General features: G+C 36.5%; 1 protein-coding gene across 2 annotated transcripts in view; it reads right to left on the reverse strand.

Moving 5' to 3' along the window:
* Positions 1-1,480: 1,480 nt before the first annotated feature.
* Positions 1,481-23,577, reverse strand: part of ROS1 (ROS proto-oncogene 1, receptor tyrosine kinase) — a 135,372-nt gene continuing 113,275 nt past the window's right edge. Inside the window, exons 39-43 of one of the 2 annotated variants that reach the window (XM_078370764.1) lie at positions 22,117-22,214; positions 21,190-21,390; positions 19,893-20,027; positions 12,111-12,274; positions 1,481-2,600 (exon numbers count right to left, since the gene is read on the reverse strand). In XM_078370764.1, coding sequence (XP_078226890.1) covers positions 2,290-2,600; positions 12,111-12,274; positions 19,893-20,027; positions 21,190-21,390; positions 22,117-22,214 — 909 coding nt within the window. In that variant the 3' untranslated portion in view covers positions 1,481-2,289. The remainder of the gene's footprint in view (positions 2,601-12,110; positions 12,275-19,892; positions 20,028-21,189; positions 21,391-22,116; positions 22,215-23,577) is intronic. The other variant, XM_035296567.3, reaches the window with a different exon arrangement.

Here is a 23,577-nt window from a genome sequence, read left to right on the forward strand (position 1 = left end):
TCAGATATCCTATACATTCTCTATTACCCAAATTGTAATGCAAATGTATTATACTGAAAACTTAATTCTTCTGATGTCTTCTTATATCTTCCAAAGGTCCATGCCACTGTCAAAGCAAAAACCTCACTGCAAGCAACAGAAACTGACTCTGGCTAGTTTAAAAGGTAAGTGTTTATTAAATGGATATGGGGATAACTCTCAGTACCTTGGAGAGGACTTGAGAGCAGACAGCAGAATGGGTCTAGCCTGGCTGCCCAAGCTATCAGAGGCACCAGGCTCCAGACTAGCTCTGCTGACTCTCCTAGCCTTGGACTCTAGATGCCACTTCTAGCACCACTAACTCCTTTGTACCAGGAGCCAGACTAATATGGTTTGGCTGTGTCCCCACCCAAATCTCATCTTGAATTGTAGCTGCCATAATCTCCATGTGTTGTGAGAGGGACCCAGTAGGAGGTCATTGAATTATGGGGGTGGGTTTTCCTGTGCTGTTCTTGTAAGTGAATAAGTCTCAGGAAATCTGCTGGTTTTATAATGGGCAGTTCCCCTGCACATGTTCTCTTCCCTGCTGCCATGAAGATAGGCCTTTCTCCTCCTTCATCTTCCACTATGATTGTGAGGCCTCACCAGCCATGTGGAACTGTGAGTTTATTAAACCTCTTTTTCTTTATAAATTATCCAGTCTCAGGTATTTCTTCCTAGCAGTATGAAAATGGTCTAATACACAGACTATTGCAGTTGGCATCATCTCCAGAGAAGATTTGCCATGGTCTCTGATTCTTTGCATCCCTAGGTCTCAATTAGAAGCCTGGGGCAGGTGGGTGGGTGAGTCTTAGTGGTGAGGTCTGGGTCACATGCCTGCTTCCTTGCTTCAAGAAATGCTGGGGGAGTGAATGGAACACAGTTCCCACCCAGATTATAAAGGCAGAGGAACTACTCAGCACAGGAAGGGGCGTCATATCATGGCATAATAAAAAGAACAGCAAATGCCCATTAGAGGATGAGAAGATCAGAGACAAAATATCCTGCCTTATTCAGCAGAATATTAGATGTGGCCGAGTAACCACAAATCCTGGACCTTAACTTGGGGGCTCTTCACCATAGAACTAACACATTTACTTCTCTGTGTTTCTTGCTGATCATCTGTGCAGGCTCTCAGGTGGTAGGCAAATTATAAGATTAACTAAATTATCCAAGGTGGAAGTGGATACATGATCCTTTTCTAAGGCAGATTTCAGTAACTGCTATAATCAAAATGTTCTCTATATCTAGCAAACTTCCTAAATACTGCAACTGAATAATACAGAGAATGGCTTCACTGGTGTTGCTGTTAGAGCAATTGTGGCTTTAAGATTTAAATGGACAACTGCAAAATATATATTTTGGCTTCAGGTTAAAGTTTTCTCTGAAGAGTTTTTTTTATAACAGTTCTCATTTCAGTGTTTATTTTTTCATGTGGTTGCTAAAAATCACACAGCTTGAGTTAATATTGTACAATCATTTATATTTATTTAAAGCATAATTTGATACAAAATGTAATCTTAAGTATTTTATATATAAAACTGATATGGTGAATAACAATCTTTATGCTAGTTAGTTTCCATAATGCCACACAAGTCAGAGCGATTTTTATACAAAAAGATTGCAGAATGCAAAACTTCAGGACTTAGAGATCTTCACAGTCTTATTTTCAATATGACTGAATCTACTGCTGTAAGCCTCCAAAATGCAAAATATTTTACAGCAGTGATTAAAGATAACATAAAACATTGCAGTAATAACTTTCCAAGTGATTTCCCATGTCACAGGTGCTGGTTTCTTCCGTATGTGTTGAGTTATTTCTCATTTCCTCTGTCCCATTTGAGATTATTTGTAGTTTAGTCAATCCCCTGAGCCTACACTTAGCCTCTTCTTCAGATCCCGGAACATACCTATTCTGTTTCCAAACATGTGGCCAAGATATTTATATTACAGCCCAAACTGAAAGGTGGGTAACAGCCTAAAGCACCTCAAGGGAGATGGAAAGCAGTGTTTCCCTTCCAGACTTCTGAGTCTTCCTAAGCTTTCCACTTGCTTAGTGTTCATCTCATAATTCTATTGAAAGTCAGGCAGCTGGTATGGGATTGCTACAACTGAAACCAAATGGCTCTCAGAACCAAGATTAGAACTCAAGAACGTTGCACTGTTTAGAGTCATAGACCATAATGACATTTATCATTCTAATGGAGTTTTCTTTCAGTAACTACTGAATGAGAGTGTTTGTCTCAATTCTGTATTTCCCAAATGACGCTGTTAATCAGACCCATCTCCATATCCACTGTGAGTGAGACAGGCATAGTTCAGGCCTGCAGGCTTGCCAGGAGGGCAGTAAGCCACTTGTTTTTCTTGGCAGAAATCTTTGTCTGCATGTGGTTCCTTCTCTTCTTTCCTCAGACCACAAGATTCAGATTCCTGAGAGCCTAGGGGACCCTCAGACTTTTCTTCACCTTGGCTGCATTCTGTAGCAAGTACCATATAGTTTAACCCTTCTCTGTTCTTGGTTTCCACTAAAGCAACTGGCATAATGTCATCTGAATTCAAACAAATCACATTGCCATCTTCACCTGTAGAAAAATATGACTGTTATTCTAACATGTATTTAATTCTTTATTTGTAATAATATACAAGCTACATCAGAATTATAGCAACACCAACTTTCTACATTTGTTCAGCAAACATTTGTGAAGACTCCTAAGTATGGAAAATATAGAGATAAATAAAACATGCTTCTTGTCCTTGCAGCCGCTACAGTCTAGTAGGGAAGCAGACCAATTACTATAGAAGGTGATATGTACTTTAATAAAGGAATATTTTTAAATGTAATAGGAGCATAGGGGTGATTAACTCTGCCTTAACAAGTGGAGCAGGTCATGAATGGTCTTTGTGATAGGACTTAATTGGCCCGAAGAGGGCCTTTTTTGTCTAAAGTGTTTACTCTTTTATACCTCCACAGCAACTGAAATATCTACTTTTAAAGACTGATTTTTCTAGATTTAGAAATTTTGCTAAATTAATTGCTTAATATAATATTTACTGATGACTGCTATATTCCAAGCCTGTGTTCTAGTTATCGATGGATATAGCAATGAACCAAACAATATTGCCTCTACATTCACCCCAACACATACCCAGGTATGATTTATTTGTAATGAACTTAAATTGAAATATGAGGAAGATAAAACAATTTCAAAAGACTACAGGAGGTAGAATTGTACCTATTTTTCCCAATAAAAATTTAATGGATCTACCTATTTATTAGGTTTAACACCTGAACTACAAAGCTTATTTTATAAGAACATATGGACCACGTCCCTTCTCCCCAGATCATTAGGTGTGCATTTCCTTTTTCTAGACCCTCCAAATTGCTGAAGAACAAGATAGCAAAGCTCGCAGGCTCTTTGGTATCATCTCATTTTTCTCTTCATTGTATTCAAACATCATTATAGCATATTTCAAAACATGTGAATAGTTAGATGTGTTGCTAAATTAACTCCCAAATAGAAAAACTTTATCAGATGCCAAGTTTGGTTAGTATCATGGTATTGAACACTTGTGGAAGGTATTCAACTGTTATAATTATTGCCAGTCTGCACTAATAGTCATTAAGACGCCCAAAAGAATAGCTTGGTGTATGTAATAATAACAATGTAAAATATTTTTAAATGTTAGAAAAAAAACAAGATATTTAAGTAGTCCAGTAGTCTGATAATTGGGGAAATTAGAATGTTCTTAACAGGCTTAAATATCAGGTTAAAGGAAAATTTAGAATTTCAACAAAAACTTAGATTACAATATAGTCTACCTACTCATATCAGCTATTTCATTGTCATACCTTTAATCCATGAAATAGAGTATTGAAAAACTTCCTACCAAAACATGATTTTAATTTTTTAAACTTTTTTGCTTGTTGAGTTGTCTGAACAATAATATTTTATACGAGGCAAATAAATTCTTTTTGAAATTTTGTTGTCATGTGTCAAAGAAAAATCATTAGCTAACTACTTTATTGGTTTATAGTACTTGTAGCAATATTTAGTAACTTGACCCTGGCAAGGTTTCAGCAATTAGTACATCTTCTTGTTGCATAAAGATCTTACAAGAGACTGCAATAGTAGAGATAGGTTGTTTTGATTGTTCTTAAAAATTATTTAATAAGTAGTCTATGGGTAGACCTTAAAGCAGATATCCTGAACAAAGATAGCATGCACTCAGCAACCTCCTTAAGAGAGAAATATTAAAATAAAGACTTCCAAGTAAGAAGGGGTATTTACAGACTAGACATATGCCAGCTGACTGGCTATGTTTAGAACAGCAGAAGAGCATTTAGATTTGTTTCCTGTAGAACTCTCTGGGACTGATGAGGTGATGTTTACACAAATGTTTGGATGAAGTCACTGGGATATTTTTACTAGATGCCCAGATATGTTACTAATCTCTCTCTATCCCCTTTCCACCCCATTAGGTCAGTAGGACCATAGCATAGGCATGGTGTGATTGCTCCTTGTTATGCTAAGAGCCCCCACTTTTTTACTTTAAAAAGTCCTTCCAAATGCTTTTCTTATCTTCTCGTGTATCGCCAACAACAATGAAGACAGTGAGTCATTTTATTACTTTCTCAAATATGCCCACCAGTCTGCAAAACAGTACACTATTATTAAACACATTGTCTTTTACTGAAAAAGTAATTAAGTTTAAGCTTGGCTTGAAAGATCTATTCCACTATTTTTATCCTTTGCAGATATGCAAATTTTGCCTTTAGTTCAATTTCTTCTCTCTTCCCTGCCTCTCTTATTCAGTCACAATCTCAATTATCAATTTAGTGATTTCCACATCTCTTTTCTTTCCTTACCTTCAGGATTTACATTCATTGTAAATAGTAGAATAACAATTTCTCTTTTCCTAAAATTATATTTCTGTTATGGCCCAGAAATGCCTGTTACTTTCTAAATGATAATAGTTTGATGATATTCTCTGCTAAATTCTTCATGCATCATTACTTTGAACATTTGTTTGCTTCTCTATTGTTATAAATATTATTTAGAATTTTAATTCTTTCTTCCAAAAATCTGGTACCTAAATAGATTTGGTGTAACCAAAAAAATGGTGTATATTTTCTAGCAGTTTATAAGTAATCATTTCTTTCATTATACCTAGCTGTGCAGCACATTATTGATAACACAACTGGGGAGATTGTATGGGTCATTTCCTTACCACAGCCACGGCTTTGTGAAGGCTTAGAGGAAAGGCTCAACAATGGAGACAAACTCTAGCCCTATTTCAGCAGTATTATTATGAGCAAGTTACTAAACCTGTTTTCTCATCTGTAAAATGGTGATAATAATAATGTCCACTTCATAAGGCTGTTGTAAATATTTAATGAGTTAACCTGCATAGCAGAGTAAGTGGCACTTAGAAAAGTACTAAAATAAAATTAGAATAGTAATTCTAATTAAAAGCCTTTCACAGTGGTATTTTATTCTTTTTATATTGAGTGTGAGCATTGTTTATTATCTGTCGCAGCCTCATAGAGGAACTAGGCAATGCAAAATGGTGAAAAGATTTTCTCAAGGGTCTGTGAGACTTCTAATAAAATCTAAAGTAAAGCTAAGCTCTCAGGCTTGCTAACACCCATTATGGCAGCCTCTGTGACTTTTATAATATGTCTTTACACATTCGAAGAAAAGGATTCCATGAGCAAAGAGTTGGATTTTAAAATACAAGTAAACTGTAACATCTGTGCAACCCTCTGGATTGCTTTACCTCTCTGCAGCATTTGGTCACTCCCTTCTTTGAAAGCCTCTCTCCTCTGGGTTTCCATAACAATACTCCCTGTGACTTTCCTCTTCCCTTTCAGGCTGCTCTTCCCATGTCCACCATCTTTGTAAGCCCCTCATAAACTGGCTACTCTCTGGGATCCACCCACTTGTCACTCTCTTCTTATTTCATATACTCTAATTTAATGACCTCATCTGCACCCTGGACTTCAACAATCTACACTTACAGGACAGACCTTTCAACTGAGTATGAGCCCATATCATGACTGTGTCCTGGACTTCTCTACCTAGATACGCAACAGCCAACTCAAACCAAACTCATGCAAAACTGTTCCTCTTCCTATGTTCCTCATCTCCAGCAATAGCATTGGTTTTTTTTACAAACTTTCTCCTTTTTTCACCCACTTAGTTGCCAAGTCTGATAGCATTTACTTCTATGGTAACTCTGGACTCTCTTTTCTTCTCTCTAAACCTGTTACCATTGATTAATTCAGTTTTCATTACTTTCATTACTTACTGTGATCAGTGTGAACAGTAACCCTCCAATTTTATCACTTCCCACATTCTACCCTTATGCATAATAAACTATGTGCAGTTCTGTGAATACCTTATTCTCTATTATTCCCTGCCTTTCTACATGCTGCTCCTTCTATCCAGAAATAGACAGGATGCCTTAGCTTCTTTTTCTCATACCTCTGCTTCTAAGTGTGTCTCAGCTTAGATGTAACCTCCTCCCCATGGCCTTTCTTGACTCTCTGTCTGCCATAGTGTGGACTTGGCATCCTTCCTCTGGACTCCCACAGAACATGGATTTCTTCTCAATAACATCATAGAATGCTCATTCTGCTGGATTCTGGCAGAAGATGTAATACAAGATCATCTTCTCACCAAAATTCTTTTAAAAGCCTATTTGTAATTTTAAAAAATGCTGGAGAAACTACTAGAGAATCTACAGCTCATCAGTTCCTTTAGATTACCTAAATTTAATCTCTGAATCTAGATAGTATATACAATATTTGCAAGTATATAACCAAATCTTTATCTGTGGCTAACACTGGGGAGTAAGATAGAGATGAATTAGGAAACTTTTACTTTTTACACTGCTTAAATAATTTTATATTTTTTACAATTAACATGAATTACTTTTACAATAAAGATCTTTAAAATGTAGACACAGTTATAAAATAATATAGCAAGAACAGTTACTAAGATAAATTACTGGAAGAGTTACAAGGAAAACAGAAAGGAATCAGGAGTCATTGTTATGATTGTTGTGAAGTCACATAAAAATTACTTTTAAACTTTTTAAAAGTTCATGATTGCATTTAATCAATAAAGTCTATAAAATTATAATCAAAAATATTTGAGCCTCAGCAGTCAAAAAATCTGAGACTTATTTGCTGCTTTGAATGATAAGAGCATGATAATATCCCTGATGAACACAGATGCAAAAATTATCCACAAAATACTGGTAAGCTAAATCCAAGAGCACATGAAAAAGATACTACACTATAATCAAGTAAGATTTTTCCCAGGGATGCAGGGATAGTTCAACATATGTGTATATGTCGAATATACATGACCCATTACATCAACAGAATGAAAGACAAAAACCATACAATCATTTCAGCAGATGCAGAAAAGGCATTTGATAAAATTTAGCATCCTTTCATAATAAAAGCTCTTAACAAACTAGGCATAGAAGGAACATATGTCAAAGTAGTAAAGGCCATATATGAAAAATTCACAACCGACATTGTACTAAATGGGGGAAATTTGAAAACATCATCTCTAATAACTGCAACAAGACAAGGATGTCACCTTTCACCACTCTTATTCAATACAGTACTGTAAGTCCCAGCCAGAGCAACCAGGCAGGGGAAAGAAAATAAAAGGGCATCTAACAAAAGGCATTCATAGATGATATAATCTTATATCTAAAAAAACTAAAGATTCCACCAAAAAACTCTGAGATCTGATAAATAAATTCAGTAAAGTTTCAGGACAAAAAATTACTGCACAAAAATGCAGTGCATTTCTATATACCAACAATAATCTAGCTGAGAATTAAATCAAGAAGGCAATGCCACTTACAAGAGCCACAAAAAGAATGAAATACTAGGAATATTTTAACCAAGGAAATGAAAATTCTCTACAAGGGAAACAACAAAACCCTGATGAAAGAAATTATAGGAGGCACAAAGAAATGGAAGACTATTCCATGCTCAAGGATTGGAAGAATCAATATTGTTGAAATGACCATGCTACTCAAAGTAATCTACAGTGTCAATGCAATCCCTATAAAAATATCAATGACATTCTTCACAGAAATAGAAAAAAAATCCTACACTTTATATAGAACCACAAAAGACTCAGTTAATGGATAGCCAAAGCTAACCTGAGCAAAAGGAACAAAACTGAAAGAATCACATTACCAGATTCAAATTATACTACAGACCTATAGTAACCAAAACAACATGGTGCTGGCATGAAAACCAACACATAGACCAACAGTACATATATACAATTGAATACTATTCATCCACAAAAAAGAACACAACACAGAACACAGAAATAAATTAGCATACCTATAGTGAATTCATTTTTTACAAACATGCTAAGAACATACACTGGGTAAAAGACAATCTTTTCAATAAATGCTTCCAGGAAAACTGGGTGTCCATAAGCAGAAGAATAAAACTAGATCCCTATCTCTCTACATATATAAAAATCAAATAAAAATGGATTAAAGATTTAAATCTAAGACTTCAAACCATAAAACTACTATAAGAAAACCCTGGGGAAAATCTCCGGGACATCGTTTGGGGCAAAAATTCCTTGAGTGATACCCCACAAACACAGGCAATCAAAGCAAAAATAGACGAATGGGATCACATCAAATTTTAAAAGCTTCTGCACGGTGAAGGAAGTAATTAACAAAGTGAGGGGACAATCCACAGAATGTAAGAAAATATTTGCAAACTACCCATCTGACAAGGGGTTAATAACCAGAATACATAAGGAGCTCAAATAACTGAATGGGAAAAAAACTAATAATCTGATCAAAAAAATGGGCAAAATATTTGAATAGATATTTCTAATAAAAAGAAATAGAAATGGCAAACAGGCATGTGAAAAAAATGCTCAACATCGTTGATCATCAGAGAAATGCAAACCAAAACTACATTGAGCTATCATCTCAGTCAAGTTAAAATGTCTTACATTGAAAAGAGAGGCAATAACAAATGCTAGCAAGGATGTGGAGAAAGGGAACCCTCATACGCTGTTGGTGGGAATGTAAATTATTACAATCACTGTGGAGAACAGTTTGGAGGTTCCTCAAAAAACTGAAAACAGAGCTACCATTTGATTCAACAATATCACTGCTGGGCATGTGCCCAAAAGAAAGGAAATCACTACATCAAATAGATATCTGCATGCCTGTTTACTGCAGTACTGTTTACAACAGCTAAGATTTAGAGCCAACCTAAGTGTCCATCTGTAGATAAATGGATAGGCTGGGCACAGTGGCTCACCCCTGTAATCCCAGCACTCTGGGAGACTGAGGTGGGTGGATCACTTGAGGTCAGGAGTTCCAGACAAGCCTGGCCAACATGGTGAAACCCGGTCTTTACTAAAAAAATAAATTAAAAATTAGCCAGGCGTGGTGGCATCTGCCTGTAGTCCCAGCTACTCAGAATGCCAAAGCATTAGAATCATTTGAAACTGAAAGGAGGAGGTTGCAGTGAGCTGAGATCATGCCGTTGCTCCTCGGCCTGAGCAACAGAGTGAGACTCTGTTTCAAAATTTAAAAAAGATAAATGGATAAAGAAAATGTGGTATATACATATAGTACAGTGGAGTACTATTCAGCCATAAAACGAAGGGAATGCTTTCATTTGCAAGAATATGGGTGGAACTGGAGATCATTATGTTAAGTAAAATAAGCCAGGCACAGAAAGATAAACATCTCATGTTCTCACTTATTTGTGAAATAAAAATATAAAACAATTGAACCCATGGAGACAGAGAGTAGAAGGATGGTTACCAGAAGCTGGAAAGGGTAGCAAGGGACTGAGTGAGGGAGGTGGGATGGTTATTGGGTACAAAAAATAGAAAGAATGAATAAGATCTAATATTTGATAGCATAATAAGATAACTATAGTCAATAACAATTTAATTGTACATTTTAAAATAACTGAAAGTGAAAAGTCGATTTGTAACCCAAAGGATAAATGCTTGAGGGAGTAGATACTTCATTCTCCATGATGTGATTATTACACATTACATGCCTGTATCAAAACATATCATATACCCTATAAATATATATATATATATATACCATGTACTCACAAAAATTAAAAATGAAAAAAAATTTAAAAAATACTACAAGGCTATAGTAATCAAACAGCATGGTAACTGGTATAAAAACAAACATAATTTAATGGAACAGAATACAGAATCTAGAAATAAAGTCACATATTTACAGCCAACTGATCTTCGGCAAAGTCAACAAGAACACACACTGGGGAGAAAAACACACCTTTCAATAAATAGTGCTGGAAAAATTGGATTGCCATATGCAGAAGAATGAAACTGGACTCTTATCTCTCACCATATAAAAAAATTAACTCAAGATGAATTAAAGACTTAAATGTAAGACACAAAATCATGAAAATACTAGAATTCCCAAGTGTTCTGCCACTGGCATTCTTAGAATCAGTTCTGTCCGGGATGATAGTGAGTAGAAACAATGTGAGACTGTTCATAAGGTTTACTCTAATGAGAATTATGACACATGGCCAAGGCATGTGCAGACCTTTCCAACCTGTCGCTTAGCAGTTTGTGTTAAAGAAGTTACATGATCAGACTTTTATGTTCATATCATGGACTGAAAGTCACCCAAAATATGTAGTAAGAGGCATAGACAGGTAGATGTCTGTCCATGGGCTTCTTCTTTTTATCTGCTATTGATCAGGTGCATCACTCAAGGTGAAGGTCTCATGTGATGGTAATCTGGCTTCAACATCTGCCACCCACTGATCACCAGGGTTGATTCAGCTGATACCTGGCTACACAAGTGTCCCCTTCCTCCACTGTTCCATATGTAGCCCTCCTCAAGTTGAAAAATGGGTTGATGAGGATGACCTTCCCTGATAGAAGAGGAGCATTCTTTAATCAAGGGTGTGCAAGTAGCTCTCTAAACTCTCAAGGTAAAGGTTTTCACATGCACTGTTGGTTTTATAGTCAATCACTGCAAATAGCAAGAAACTTAATTTCCGAGAGATTTTAAGTTGTGGTCCATCTTGCCAGCTTCATTTGTAAGCAAGGAAATCTGCATTTAAATAAACAAAGGGTCTTGCAAACTTTTAATAAGAAGTTCTAGATCAGCTGAAAGAGAAATATTTTAAATTCATTTTTCTGCAGCCAATTAGACATACCTACAGTAAATGTGACTTTAGAAATGAATTAAGTGACTACTGTGTTTTAAGTCTATTTACTTATAACTAAAAGGCTTAGTCTGTCCATCATAGTAGAATGCTTCCAGAAGATTAGCATCTTAATCACCAAAATACTAAAGTCATAGAATCAGACTAGATCTTAGCAAAACCTAATCCACTACAATAATTATAGCAAAATTACTCATCAGTTTGAAGAAAAGGATTAGATATATACCTAGCAACATGGATAGAGCTTAAAAACATAGTGCTTAATGAAAAAAGAAAAAAAATTCATGCATAAAATGCAATACACATTTTGCAGGAAAACGTACAAATGAAAAGATACACACGAAAGACGTAGAATGGTTGCCTGATGGGGAAGGAGGACGTTGAAGAGGTGAGGAATATAGGGATCAAATGGCTAAACGAACAAACAAGACAGGAGCCCTGTATAGACCAATGATGATAATGTACCATAAGCAAAGAGTCTACAATTAACACTGTACTTGAGGTCCACACTAATGTGTGGGAAGAGAGGAGAAGAAGGACAGACCTTGTGAAAATATAGTTTAACATGTTAATTCTCCTCCTTACTATCTTAGATTATAAATCCAGGGGCCATAGCAGTATCCTTTATTTTTTCAGTTTTTCAATTAAAATTGAAAATTTTTTATTTTTTCAATTAATAATACAAATAATTTTCCAAGAGTAATGCCACAAACACCTAATTATGATGACAAAGATGCTAGTATATTATTCTTTCTGGCTACCCTAAAATGCCTTCTGTGTACATTCCTTTTTAACCTTGTTCAGTTCACAGTGGAGAAAAAACTAGAATATTCTGAAGAATCAAACTTACCTTCAAAGCCTTTGTTTATGACTCCACTGGTATTTGCTTCATCTCTGCACTGATAAATACTATTCAAGAAAAAATTTCTGAATAACTGAAGTTGGTCTTGAATTCTATGAAAAGTAGGCCTTTGGTCAGGTTCTTGAGCCCAGCACTGGATCATTAAATTCCACCTAAATATGGAGAAAGATGGGAAAGTAAATAGTGATTGGATATAATTATTGATAACCCAGGTAGGATCATTTTAGAAAGGAAAGAATTTGATTCATTGCCAGTTTTTTCCCACAATTAATGTAAACAAATCATAACAAAGGCTTTGGTTTCTTATTGAAGAGTGGCTTGTAACATTACTATGATTATTAAATAACACTTTTCTTTTGAAAAGCTCACATTATTTCAACAGTTATTATTCCAAATAAATAGATGAATGAGTAGATGGTTGAAAAATGTCTACTCAACACATAAAGAAACTAATAACTATAAAAATTGTTGAAGAGGCTGAGATTTAAAAGATTTACACCATTCCACACAGATATTTAGTGACAGAACCAGAGGCGGAAATCAGATTTTATGCCAGTGCTTTCACTGCTCATGATACAGTCAGGTTAAGTAATAGGTTGATTTCCCAGACATTCATAGCTGGTTGATTAAACATTATCTTTTCCTTAATGGTTGTCCAAGAAATATCTGTGCAGCACTCTTAATTAGTATTCATTCATTTACTCAGCAAAAATTTTGGACATTTACTTTATGCCAGCAGTACGTCAGGAGCTAGGGACATAGCCATGTGACTCTCATCCTCACAGATGATATGTATGGTAATTATAAGAGAAAGGCAAAATTCATCACACCTCAACTCATATGAGCAGAAAAAATGTAACTCTTTTATGTTGTTTATAATTGACTAGGTCTTTTTCAGAGTCCCTACCTAGCAGAAGAAAAGTAATTTCATTTAGTACAATGTTGTTATAACTTAGTCCAACTATTTTGAACAATCTGTTTAAGTAATATTCCATCTTTTCTGGATAGTAACCCAAGCTCTCTTATTTTCAGACCATCCCCACTCCCTCTGCCTTCCTTTCTAAGGTAGTGTCAGGATATATGTTGGGTATGAGGCTTATGTGACTTCTAGAAGCACAGTGAAGAATCCTTTGAACCCCACTGTGCTCTACAGATCTTTGCTAGTCTCAGTAGCTAATCCAGAATTCAGCAAGGAGTGATTGATCTGATCCAGCCTAGGCATCAGCCCCTATTGATAATCTATGAATTCTTTACCTATTCTTTTGATGTTTTCCCATTAAAGTGGTTCACCCTGGTCTCTAGCTGTAGGATTCTCAGACACTATCAAGTCCTGCAAATGCTCTCAAGGTCCAGGGAATCCATTCCTATTTCTGCTGTATGCCCACAGGGTGCTTCTTGGCAAAATCTCTAGCTCTCAACAAAATGTTCACACAATACAGAAAACAAAGGAAGGTTGGAAGCATTGGCTAGACTTTTCTGTCTGTACAAGTGCTGGGTCTCCCACATGAAAGTGACAGCCCTCCAGTCAATTATCTCCTTGTAATTCTCCCAAACTAGGGTTGAGTGAGCAGTTGGCCTTGGTGGTACCCATCTCTTCTTTTTTTTTTTGAGACGGAGTTTCGCTCTTGTTACCCAGGCTGGAGTGCAATGGCGCAATCTCGGCTCACCGCAACCACTGCCTCCTGGGTTCAGGCAATTCTCCTGCCTCAGCCTCCTGAGTAGCTGGAATTACAGGCACGCGCCACCATGCCCAGCTAATTTTTTGTATTCTTAGTAGAGACGGGGTTTCACCATGTTGACCATGATGGTCTCGATCTATTGACCTCGTGATCCACCCGCCCCGGCCTCCCAAAGTGCTGGGATTACAGGCTTGAGCCACCGCGCCCGGCCCCATCTCTTCTAATTGAAGCCTGCAGAGAAGGTTCCTGAACCCAGATATCCAGTATCTCACCCTCCCACCTCTGTCAAGTTCTCTTCTTTCTACACTTCCCCAGGGCTTGGAAAAAATGAGGGCGCTACCCACTACATTTTTTTATTTGACTATCCTTATATAAAATTGTATTTTTTTAAATATACAATTAAAACCTAGTACTTAAAACATTAACAAGGAGCCAAAGGACTTTAGAGAGCATCTTTAGCATATAGATGCTCTCTATATTCCAAGCCTGGTTTTCAAGTGTACTGACTTATTATAAACAGGTATTTGCTCTCTTTTTTGACTTTCTGGAGCTATATGGCAGATCAGAATCGGGGAGAGACAATTGATAAAGAAACAGATTGGGAGGTACTTAAAACATTAGTACTACTATATGAATAAATATACAATTACAAATTATAAGTTTTTTCAAAGTAATAATAAAAACAAACACGGATTCTAATAAATATGAATCAGTTTTGGAAAGCTTACAGAAGGCCCCTCTGAAGAGGTGACATTTAAGCCAAAGAACTTTGTAGGAAAATAAGATGCTAGTCATGGGAATAGGGTGTGGATGGGAGTCAGGGAACACACTACAAGTGGGGAGAGCATGTGTAAAGTCCTAAATTTGGAAAGAGCTCAGTACATTTTAGAACCTGAAAGAAAGCCAGTGTCACTGAAGTGCAGTCGCTGAGGGGAAAGGATGAGATGAGATCAAAGGAGGAAAGCGGGATCATGCAGGTCTCACAGGGTAGGCATGGGGTTGGATTTTACAACACTACAAGGAGAAGCTTTTCAAGATTTTTAATCAGACATTTTTTTAAGGATTGCCCTAGCAGATATGTGAACAATAAATCACAAAGAGGCAGATTGGAAGCTATTAAAGAAGACTAGGTGAGAGATAATGATGGTATGGACTAAGGTAATGCCTATGGAGCTAAAACAAGATTATAATCACTAGGTAAAGATGGCTCAGAAATCGCTATAGGTATTGTATTTAAAATAGCCAGTATCCATTTTGGGAATTATAATGCAATCTCCATTCCATTCTAATGTGTCATGCAAACTCCACTTCCATTTATTTTGCTTCTTGACAAGCACCTCAGTCAGAGTTGATACTCCGTATCAGAATAAAAGATATCAGGGAAAACTAATACTGGATTGTTTCAATATTTTTGTTTTGAACTGATGACTTCACATGTATTGCAAAGAATTTACATACTGTGTATACAATACCAAACTTGGCTCTATTTTTTTAATCATATCTGAGAAATAACCGAAAAACAACCTAATCTTTTACATATTTCTCTATAACCTGTGCCATTTAGAAATGGGGATGATACAAATATGTCAATGAAGGATCATTAGACTTTGAAATGAGATGCTATAATCAATGTCAGATCACGGAATTTAAAAAATAGAGTTTTAATGATTAATTTAAGGGTTGTCCTCAGAATTGAGAGGAAAAATTGAAGTATTATAATTCTCCATAGGAAGTATTTTATTTTTGAAAATAAAGCTGTGATTCAAAAGTATTGCCAAAGCATAGACAGAATCTCTCAAGGTTGGTCATATTTCAATTAAGAGGTTTTTAAAGTTATCCTTCCTTATCAGTTTTGTTTTCTATGGTTTCAGTTAGTTGAGGTCAACCATCCAAAAATATTAAATGAAAAATTCCAGAAATAAACAATTCATAAGTTTTAAATTGTATTCCATTCTGAATTGTGTAATGAAACATGAACCTGAAACATGAAACTATCCCTTTGTCCAGCATATCTATGCTGTATATGCCACCTCCTCATTAGTTGACTAGGTTGTCAGATCAAGAAAACATAGTATATATAAGGTTGGTACTGATATGATTTGGCTCTGTGTCCCCACACAACCTCATGTCAAACTGTATCACCAGTGTTGGAGGAGGGGTCTGGTGGGAGGTGACTGAATCATGGGGGCAGATGTCCCCCTTGCTGCTTTGGTGATAGAGTTCTTATGAGATCTGGTGGTTTGGAAGTGTGTGGCATCTACTTCTTTCTTCCTCCTGCTCCCTCTCTTCCTCCTGTTCTGGCCATGTGAAAGACTGTGCCTGCTTCCACCTCTGACATGATTGTAAGTTTCCTGAGGCCTCCCAGGCCATGCTTCCTGTAGAGCCTGTGAAACCACAAGCCAATTAAACCTCTTTTATTTATAGATTACCCAGTTCTCTTTATAAATTACCAGTTCCCTATAGCAGTGTGAGAACAAGCTAATAGAGGTATTATTCTTGGTTTCAGGCATCCACTGGGGGCCTTGGAATATATCCCTCACAAGAAAGGGCCATTGCCATACTTATTTATAACCTGCTTTATTCTGCAAAAAAAATCAAGATCCTTAATGGAGATTATTTAGAAGGAGAGAAAGAAAAGGAAGAAGGAAGAGGAGGTCAGGGAGGAGGAAGGTGGGGGAGAAAGAAACCATCCTTACAGCTGCCACCTAGCCACTTGCATATCACCCACTTATTCTGTCTCCAAAAGTTCAGCCTCTTGTTTAAACTGTGAAATCCACTTAAGTAGAAATTCCTAATTTTTTCATTTATGGAGGCTCTGATTTATGTTGAATCCAATCATTACTCTCTACTTAATTTTCTGATGACAAACACATTTGACCTGTTAATATGTAAAACCTTTCTGTTCCATGATCCAGCGATAAAATGAGGACTAAACAAAGAGGGGCTATATAAAAATAGTCATCTAAAAGTAAAGAGTAAGACTTGTGTTCTCAAACAGCAGTAAATTGGCAATGGAAAGAAATGAAGAGCTTTTAGTAATCCTAAAAAAGTATTCCTTATATCTTTTAAGTAAAATAACAATGAAAACTATCTTGACATAGAGGATCTTCCCTTACAAATATTCCCTTGTCATCATTCCATATCATGCAGTATATGCTTGCACCAAGTTATAGTTACAAATATTCAAACATATTACTCTGAACAAATTTGCAGTTCCTTCAAGTTTGTTAAAATTTACCTGGGTTGTTTGTTTTGACTCCAGAAAAATACTCATTATACTTGAAGTATCTCATTTGGCTAAGTAGCTGTTCCAATTCCTCCACTCACCATGAAAACCCCTTACAACTCTTTACCTCAACTTTTTTTTTTCAAAATAGCACCGGACTCATTGGCTATATCCAGTGTTAGCCTCTATGAATACTGAAGACATTGAATTTACAAGGCAACTGAATTTCAGTACATGAAAACACTATAGTGTTTTTACGTGTTTTTCAGTATTGAAGGGAAAAGTTTCTACAGATATTTTTACAAAGTACATAAAATACAGACATCAAGATTTTCCTTACTCATTATACCTAACCTGGAGAGACCCAATTAGTCTCTAGGTGTACATATTTTTTAAGATGCAAAAATAAGATGGTGAACCTCTGTGTTCTCCCTTGGTTGCTTCTTACAACCAAGGGACTCTCCAGTAATTCCAGTTGCCACTGTAATACGTCTGTTATAAAACCCCAAAAAGCTCTCACTTGAAGTAGATTGCCCTTTGATCCTATTTCTTCTCAGGAGTGGTGTAGTTGTTGTGCAAACTAAAAGCTGAAGAGAATCCTGATGGCTGGGCTTTCTACCGTACATCCGAGGCTATGGAGAGAAGGGCAGGAATGCTCTGAACCTGGCATTCCATTAATAGCTGAGTACAGCATAGCTATCTATGGGCTCACCTGACCTGGAGTGCATCCAGGTGCTGAGTATTTAAGCAGTGAATAGAAGATGTAGCAAGGCTCAGTGCAGACTTTCAAACCCCTAAGCTGGGCCTGTGATCTCAGAAAACTGCTTCAAATAAATACCAGTTCCCTCTGTACTCTAAGGAGAGTAGTTAATCTTTATCATGACAACTTAAGGCCATGACCAGATTGAATGGCATTGCTGAGATCTCCATTTCCTAGCCCAGCTTGTTTTCCTGGTTGGCAATGGATCTTTAACCCTTCCCAAGGCTTGTCAGAGTCCTGCAGCACTTGGAGGGCTCGCTGCGTGGCTTATTTGTATTAAAGATATTCAGATGGACTTCAAAACCACCAATGGAAAATTTTCATTTCAAATAAACTATATTTTTATTAAAACAAGGGCAACCCAATTAATAAATTATTTAAGATAAAACTATAGAATATTATATTTTTCCACTCATAGTCAGGAATACTTTTCTAGCACTCCTCCTTCCTCCTTCTAGTTGCATTTTTGATACCTTTAGATTGAGCAAAGTTCAACATGTCTACATTTTGCTGCTCCACAATGCAGCAATTTGTTATCAACCTCCCTGCCCCGAACAAAATACTCAAACATATCAGTCAAAATTGATAGTTTACTGATCAGTTTCTAAGGCGCCTATCCAAAAATATTGCATGACTGTGATAAGGCACATTAACTCTTGGGGAGAGAGTAGAATAAGCCAGATCACATTCTAACAGCATAAGGAAAATTTTGTGCAACCGAAATTCTGGCAAAAATTCTGAGTGTTTGACATGTAAGAGATGCAAAACAGTGATTAGTTTGTAACTATTTAGTTAAAATTTATTTTGTATTTAGGTATCCTGGGCTTTTTTCTTAAGCCCTACATGAAAGGTTTTCAAATTTTGTATAATTTATTATCCTTAATTTATATAATTTTCCCCAAAATAATTATGAATCTTTTTTTAGGCACTATTTCCAAATTTGGTCAGATGTGTGTGCATCTGATCTCCCCATAATTATCCCAGAGACTATTAAGCTAAATCAGAACAAGCAGTGATTCCAATTGTCTTCTAGCTGGAAGATTTAAATCATACAAACACATTCACCAGTACAACATCCAAGTAAGGTGCCCAGCTCTTAATCATCTTTTGGCTCAAGTCTGAATAATCCTCTAAATAACACAGCATAGTCAAGGCGGTACAACCATGGTGTGCATCCGCATACTGCTAATTCCTTTTGCACTTGTCTGTACCACGCAGTTTAGCACTTTATTACATGTTGGCTTGGCATCCAACTGCTCCGTGTGGGTGTCTTTTCATTCAAAACACATTCTAAGATGCAGAAGAGCTGGGTCCCTGGTTTAAACACCTCTGTAATCTATCCAATCCTTGGCATGCTATAGTGCACATACAGAGTTCATACGTCTTTGCTCTTTTAGAAACTTCTTGGATAAGACAATTCTTGGAAAAAGTTGTCAAGACTCAATATTTCTGCTGAGATTTTCCACAAGGAGGCAGATTAATACTCAGAATAAAAACTTTTTTCCTTATAATTTGATTCAAAGTCACTCACTCTTCTGAGAAATCACTATTAGTATTCAATAATGGCCAGGATTTGCTAAAGTTACAATACTTACCCATGTTTTAAGCTTGTAAATAGATCACAACCTGTATAACTTTTAGTAATACTATTTCCTACCAGTCAATATCAGCTATATCAACAAAGGCAATCCAACTTTTAAACAATATATTCCTATTTAGTAGAATATTTTAATATGTAGATTAAGATACTAGTCAAATCAGATCTCCCAAAATAAAAGGTGTATGTGTGTGTATACTCTCTCTCTCTCTCTCTCTCACACACAGAGAGCACTTTTATTTATTAAAATTCACTTAAGCAGAAGTATAAATATATTATACTCTCCAAAATTTTGTTTCTCCGTGAAATATCATGTGTATATACAAATAAAAAGAAACGATAATGTATTCATAAACTGACACAATGAATTTATATTTTATGTGGAATATACAAATATATAAGTTCCAATTTTTATTTTAACAATTTAACAAACTATACCAAGAGAACAAAGATTGTATGTGCACATGTTTTTGTTTTGGGGGTGCTTATGGTAACATAATTAACTTACAGATTATCAGGACAATTTCTTGGTGGCTCCAGTCTCCCTCCTGTTTGCACATAGTTTAAAACATCAAGGTTGGAATGAGCTGGATAAGGCTGATGACCAAGAGTTAAAATCTCCCAAATCAGAATTCCAAAAGACCTAAAAATATTAGAGAGTTTACTTTAATTATACTTACTATAAACACCAGGTTTACAGTAGTTTCTCCAGCAACATTTTTTCTGGGGCTAGCAGGGTCTACTTTGTTGTGGTATTTTAGGCCTCGTAAAAGGCAAATGGGAGATATAAAAGCAGGCTGACCTTAAGAAAAAGTAGAACAAGACACTGTATATGAGAAAATACTTCAAAGGTGATAGGGTGATAGGAAGGTTTGGAGGAGGCACATGTGCACCCACACAGACAGCGACACAGACCCATATGCATGCTCACATATATGCACATCCACACACACATACATGCACTCACAGAAACAGACACACACACATGCATGCACACACAGAAACACATGCACACACACATGCATGCGCACATAAATACATACATGTATACACACACTCATAGTCTGTTTCTCTCCCTGTCTGAAACCCCACTTTAGGCCTCCATTATCTTAGACTTTCAGAACATCAACATGCAGACACACATAAGGGTGAGCACAAAAGCATTTCAGCATTTTTCTCCTAAGTTTGCAAGGGATACAGTGCCAGTAAACATTGAGAGGGAAGGCATGACTAAAAATTGGCAGCACTGAGACATTTTATTTCATCCCTAATTTTGCCTAGGCCCAGCCCAACTTAAAGTCATTGAACAAACCTTTACATTTTGAGCTGTTCTATTCAAAAGTTGGGAGTCAACAAACAAAAATAAGGGGTGTTCTTCAAATAATAAAGAGATGTCCAAATCTCCCCAGTGTCCTAATCTTTTTGAAATCCATGATTTAAAGTTTACAATAAATTAATGACCAAACATTCTCAAATAGTAGTCATTCGGGCACACACTTGGACATTAATTCCTAAGTCCTAATTCCTGTTAGTCATATGCTTTTACATCTTTGGAATGTAATAAAATATTTAAATTAAATGTATCTATTTCATAAAAAAACTAATTCAGGGAGGAGCATGAACTACTGAGACCTAGGAATAGTCCCACCATGACCACCAACTCTCACTTTAGCTTGAGGCAGATCACTTAATCTCTCTGATCATCTGTTTTCTCACATTAAAAAAGCAAGATTAGATGTCCTTTTAAAATCCCCTCTAAGGTCTGATGATTCTGTCAGCATTACTCTGTGTCCCATTAAACTTACCATACATCAGAGTGAGTAGTGAAGATTCCATCCGTCAAACTTTCTGGAGCCATCCACCGAACAGGGAGCAGGCCTTCCCCTCTCTTTCTATAGTAATCATTTTTATAGATGTCCCTGGCGAGTCCAAAGTCCCCAATCTTCACTATCCGTGGACTGGTATAGTCTTTCACAGAAACAAGGCAATTTCGAGCTGCCAGATCCCTATGGCAGAAGTTATATTTAATAAAATAATAACACAATAAAATTCTGGAAATCAAATGGGCAACCCTAGCAGGTCTGTAAAGAAGAGAGGCTTTTTTTTTTTCTTTAAGTTTTGGGATACATGTGCTGAACATGACATTTTTTACATAGGTATACATGTGCCATGGTAGTTTGCTGCACCTATCAACCCATCATCCTGATTTAAAGCCCCACATGTATTAGATGTTTGTCCTAAAAGTTCTCCCTCTCCTTGCCCTCCACCCCTGACAGGCCCTGGTGTGTGATATCCTCTCCCTGAGTCCATGTGTTCCCATTGTTCAACTCCCATTTATGAGTGAAAACATGTGGTGCTTGGTTTTCTGTTCCTGTGTTAGTTTGCTGAAGATAATGGTTTCTGGCTTCATCCATGTTCCTGCAAAGGACATGAACTCATTTGTTATTTATGGCTACATAGTATTCCATGGTGTATAAGTGCCACATTTTCTTTATCCAGTCTATCACTGATGGGCATTTGGGTTGGTTACAAGTCTTTACTATTGTAAATAGTGCTGCAATAAGCACATGTGCATGTGTCTTTATAGTAGAATGATAAAAGAGATGTTTTATTAAAATTATTGCTATTTTGAAGGAATTAAAATGTTTAATTATCTTGTGTGCTTTACCCACACTACAGGTGACTATTATGCCAATATCCATAATAACCCTGTATCCAGAAGAGAATTGTACCTGTGAATGAAGTGCATCTGCTCCAAGTAGACACAGCCTTTTGAAATATCTACACACAGGTCTATGAGGTCAACCAAAGTGAGTAAAGGACCATAAAACTGTAAGAAATGAAGAAAAAATTACAGGTAGTTTTCTAGTTTGCACGAAATATATACATGTATGTGTGAATATAAATAAATACATGTTATGTTTATACATGTATATATCTGATATTTGAAAGGGATTTTTAGTTATAAGAATTCAAACATAGAGGAAAACAAGCTTATGTTTTCTATGAAAATATATATAAATAAATGATGGCTATGTTTAGGAAGTAGAGGCAATATGGAATTTTCATTGGAGAGACCTCCAGGTGTCAGGTCAGACAGATCAAGATATGAAACCTAGTTCTGGCTACTTACTAGTTGTGTGAACTTGCTAAAGTTACTTAACTCACTAAGCAAATTTCTTATATGTAAAATGGGCAGTAATACTGACTTTGCAAGATTCAAGTAAGTTACATAATATGGTTGATAGAACACAAGCACTTAACAGTTGCTGCTCTCATAAGTAGCAATAATGATCACTTATTTAGTGCTAGTTGGTTTAATTACTGACCCAATGGCACTCTGTTTGCCAGTTGTGACAATGGGCTTGTTTCTCATACAAGCCCCATATAAATTGTTAGCAATACCCTATTTCAAGGTTCCAAATTACTCCTCTCATCTAAGAGAACCAGTAAAAATATACACTTGAGCCTGTACTGACTGCAATGATTTTTAGGTGAAAAAAAACAGTTTTTATTAGTACCGTATGAGGAAATTCAAAGTTCCTGCCCTGAAGCTGTATTCCTACACTGTCCGTTTCTTTCCATTGCCCTACAATTACCCTGGTTCAAGTCTTTGTCATCCCTAATCTGATGGATTCAAAAATTTCCCATGTCTCCGGCCCCCTTTGCTTTCATTAGCTTGCTTTGTTGTGATCCACTTCCTGTGGAGTCTATTATAAATTCCTGAGCACAGCCTCCACAGCACCCTCAGGCTGCACCAGCCTCTCTCCAAGTCTACCAATTTCCGATGGTTTCTCCTTTCTCAATCTGTGCTTCAGTTACACTGGTCCACTTGCAGTTCCTTATACCTGCTCTGCATTTCTCAACCTGTCTTCTTTATTCCTGCTATCATTTTTTCTCCTGGAATGTCCTCCTGTTTCCTGATTTCTATCCGCAGCCTTAGCTGAGTATCTCAAATGATTCCCAACCTCCAAGTTCCTCAATTTCTTAAAAACAAATGCTCTTAAGTGCTGTTCTGCCTACCTCCCCTGAGAAGTTTATCTCTTGCCCCCAAACTAGGAATAATCCTGATGTTCTGAGCTCACTATTGCCATGATCCTGTTCAACCACACCTACAGCTAATAACTAGGCTCCGACCTTACTCCCAAATCAATGCCCTTCCAACCTTATTCAGGTCCACTGTCTCATTACCT

The sequence above is a fragment of the Callithrix jacchus genome, chromosome 4 (assembly GCF_049354715.1).
Source record: "Callithrix jacchus isolate 240 chromosome 4, calJac240_pri, whole genome shotgun sequence".
Classification (NCBI taxonomy): domain Eukaryota; kingdom Metazoa; phylum Chordata; class Mammalia; order Primates; family Cebidae; genus Callithrix; species Callithrix jacchus.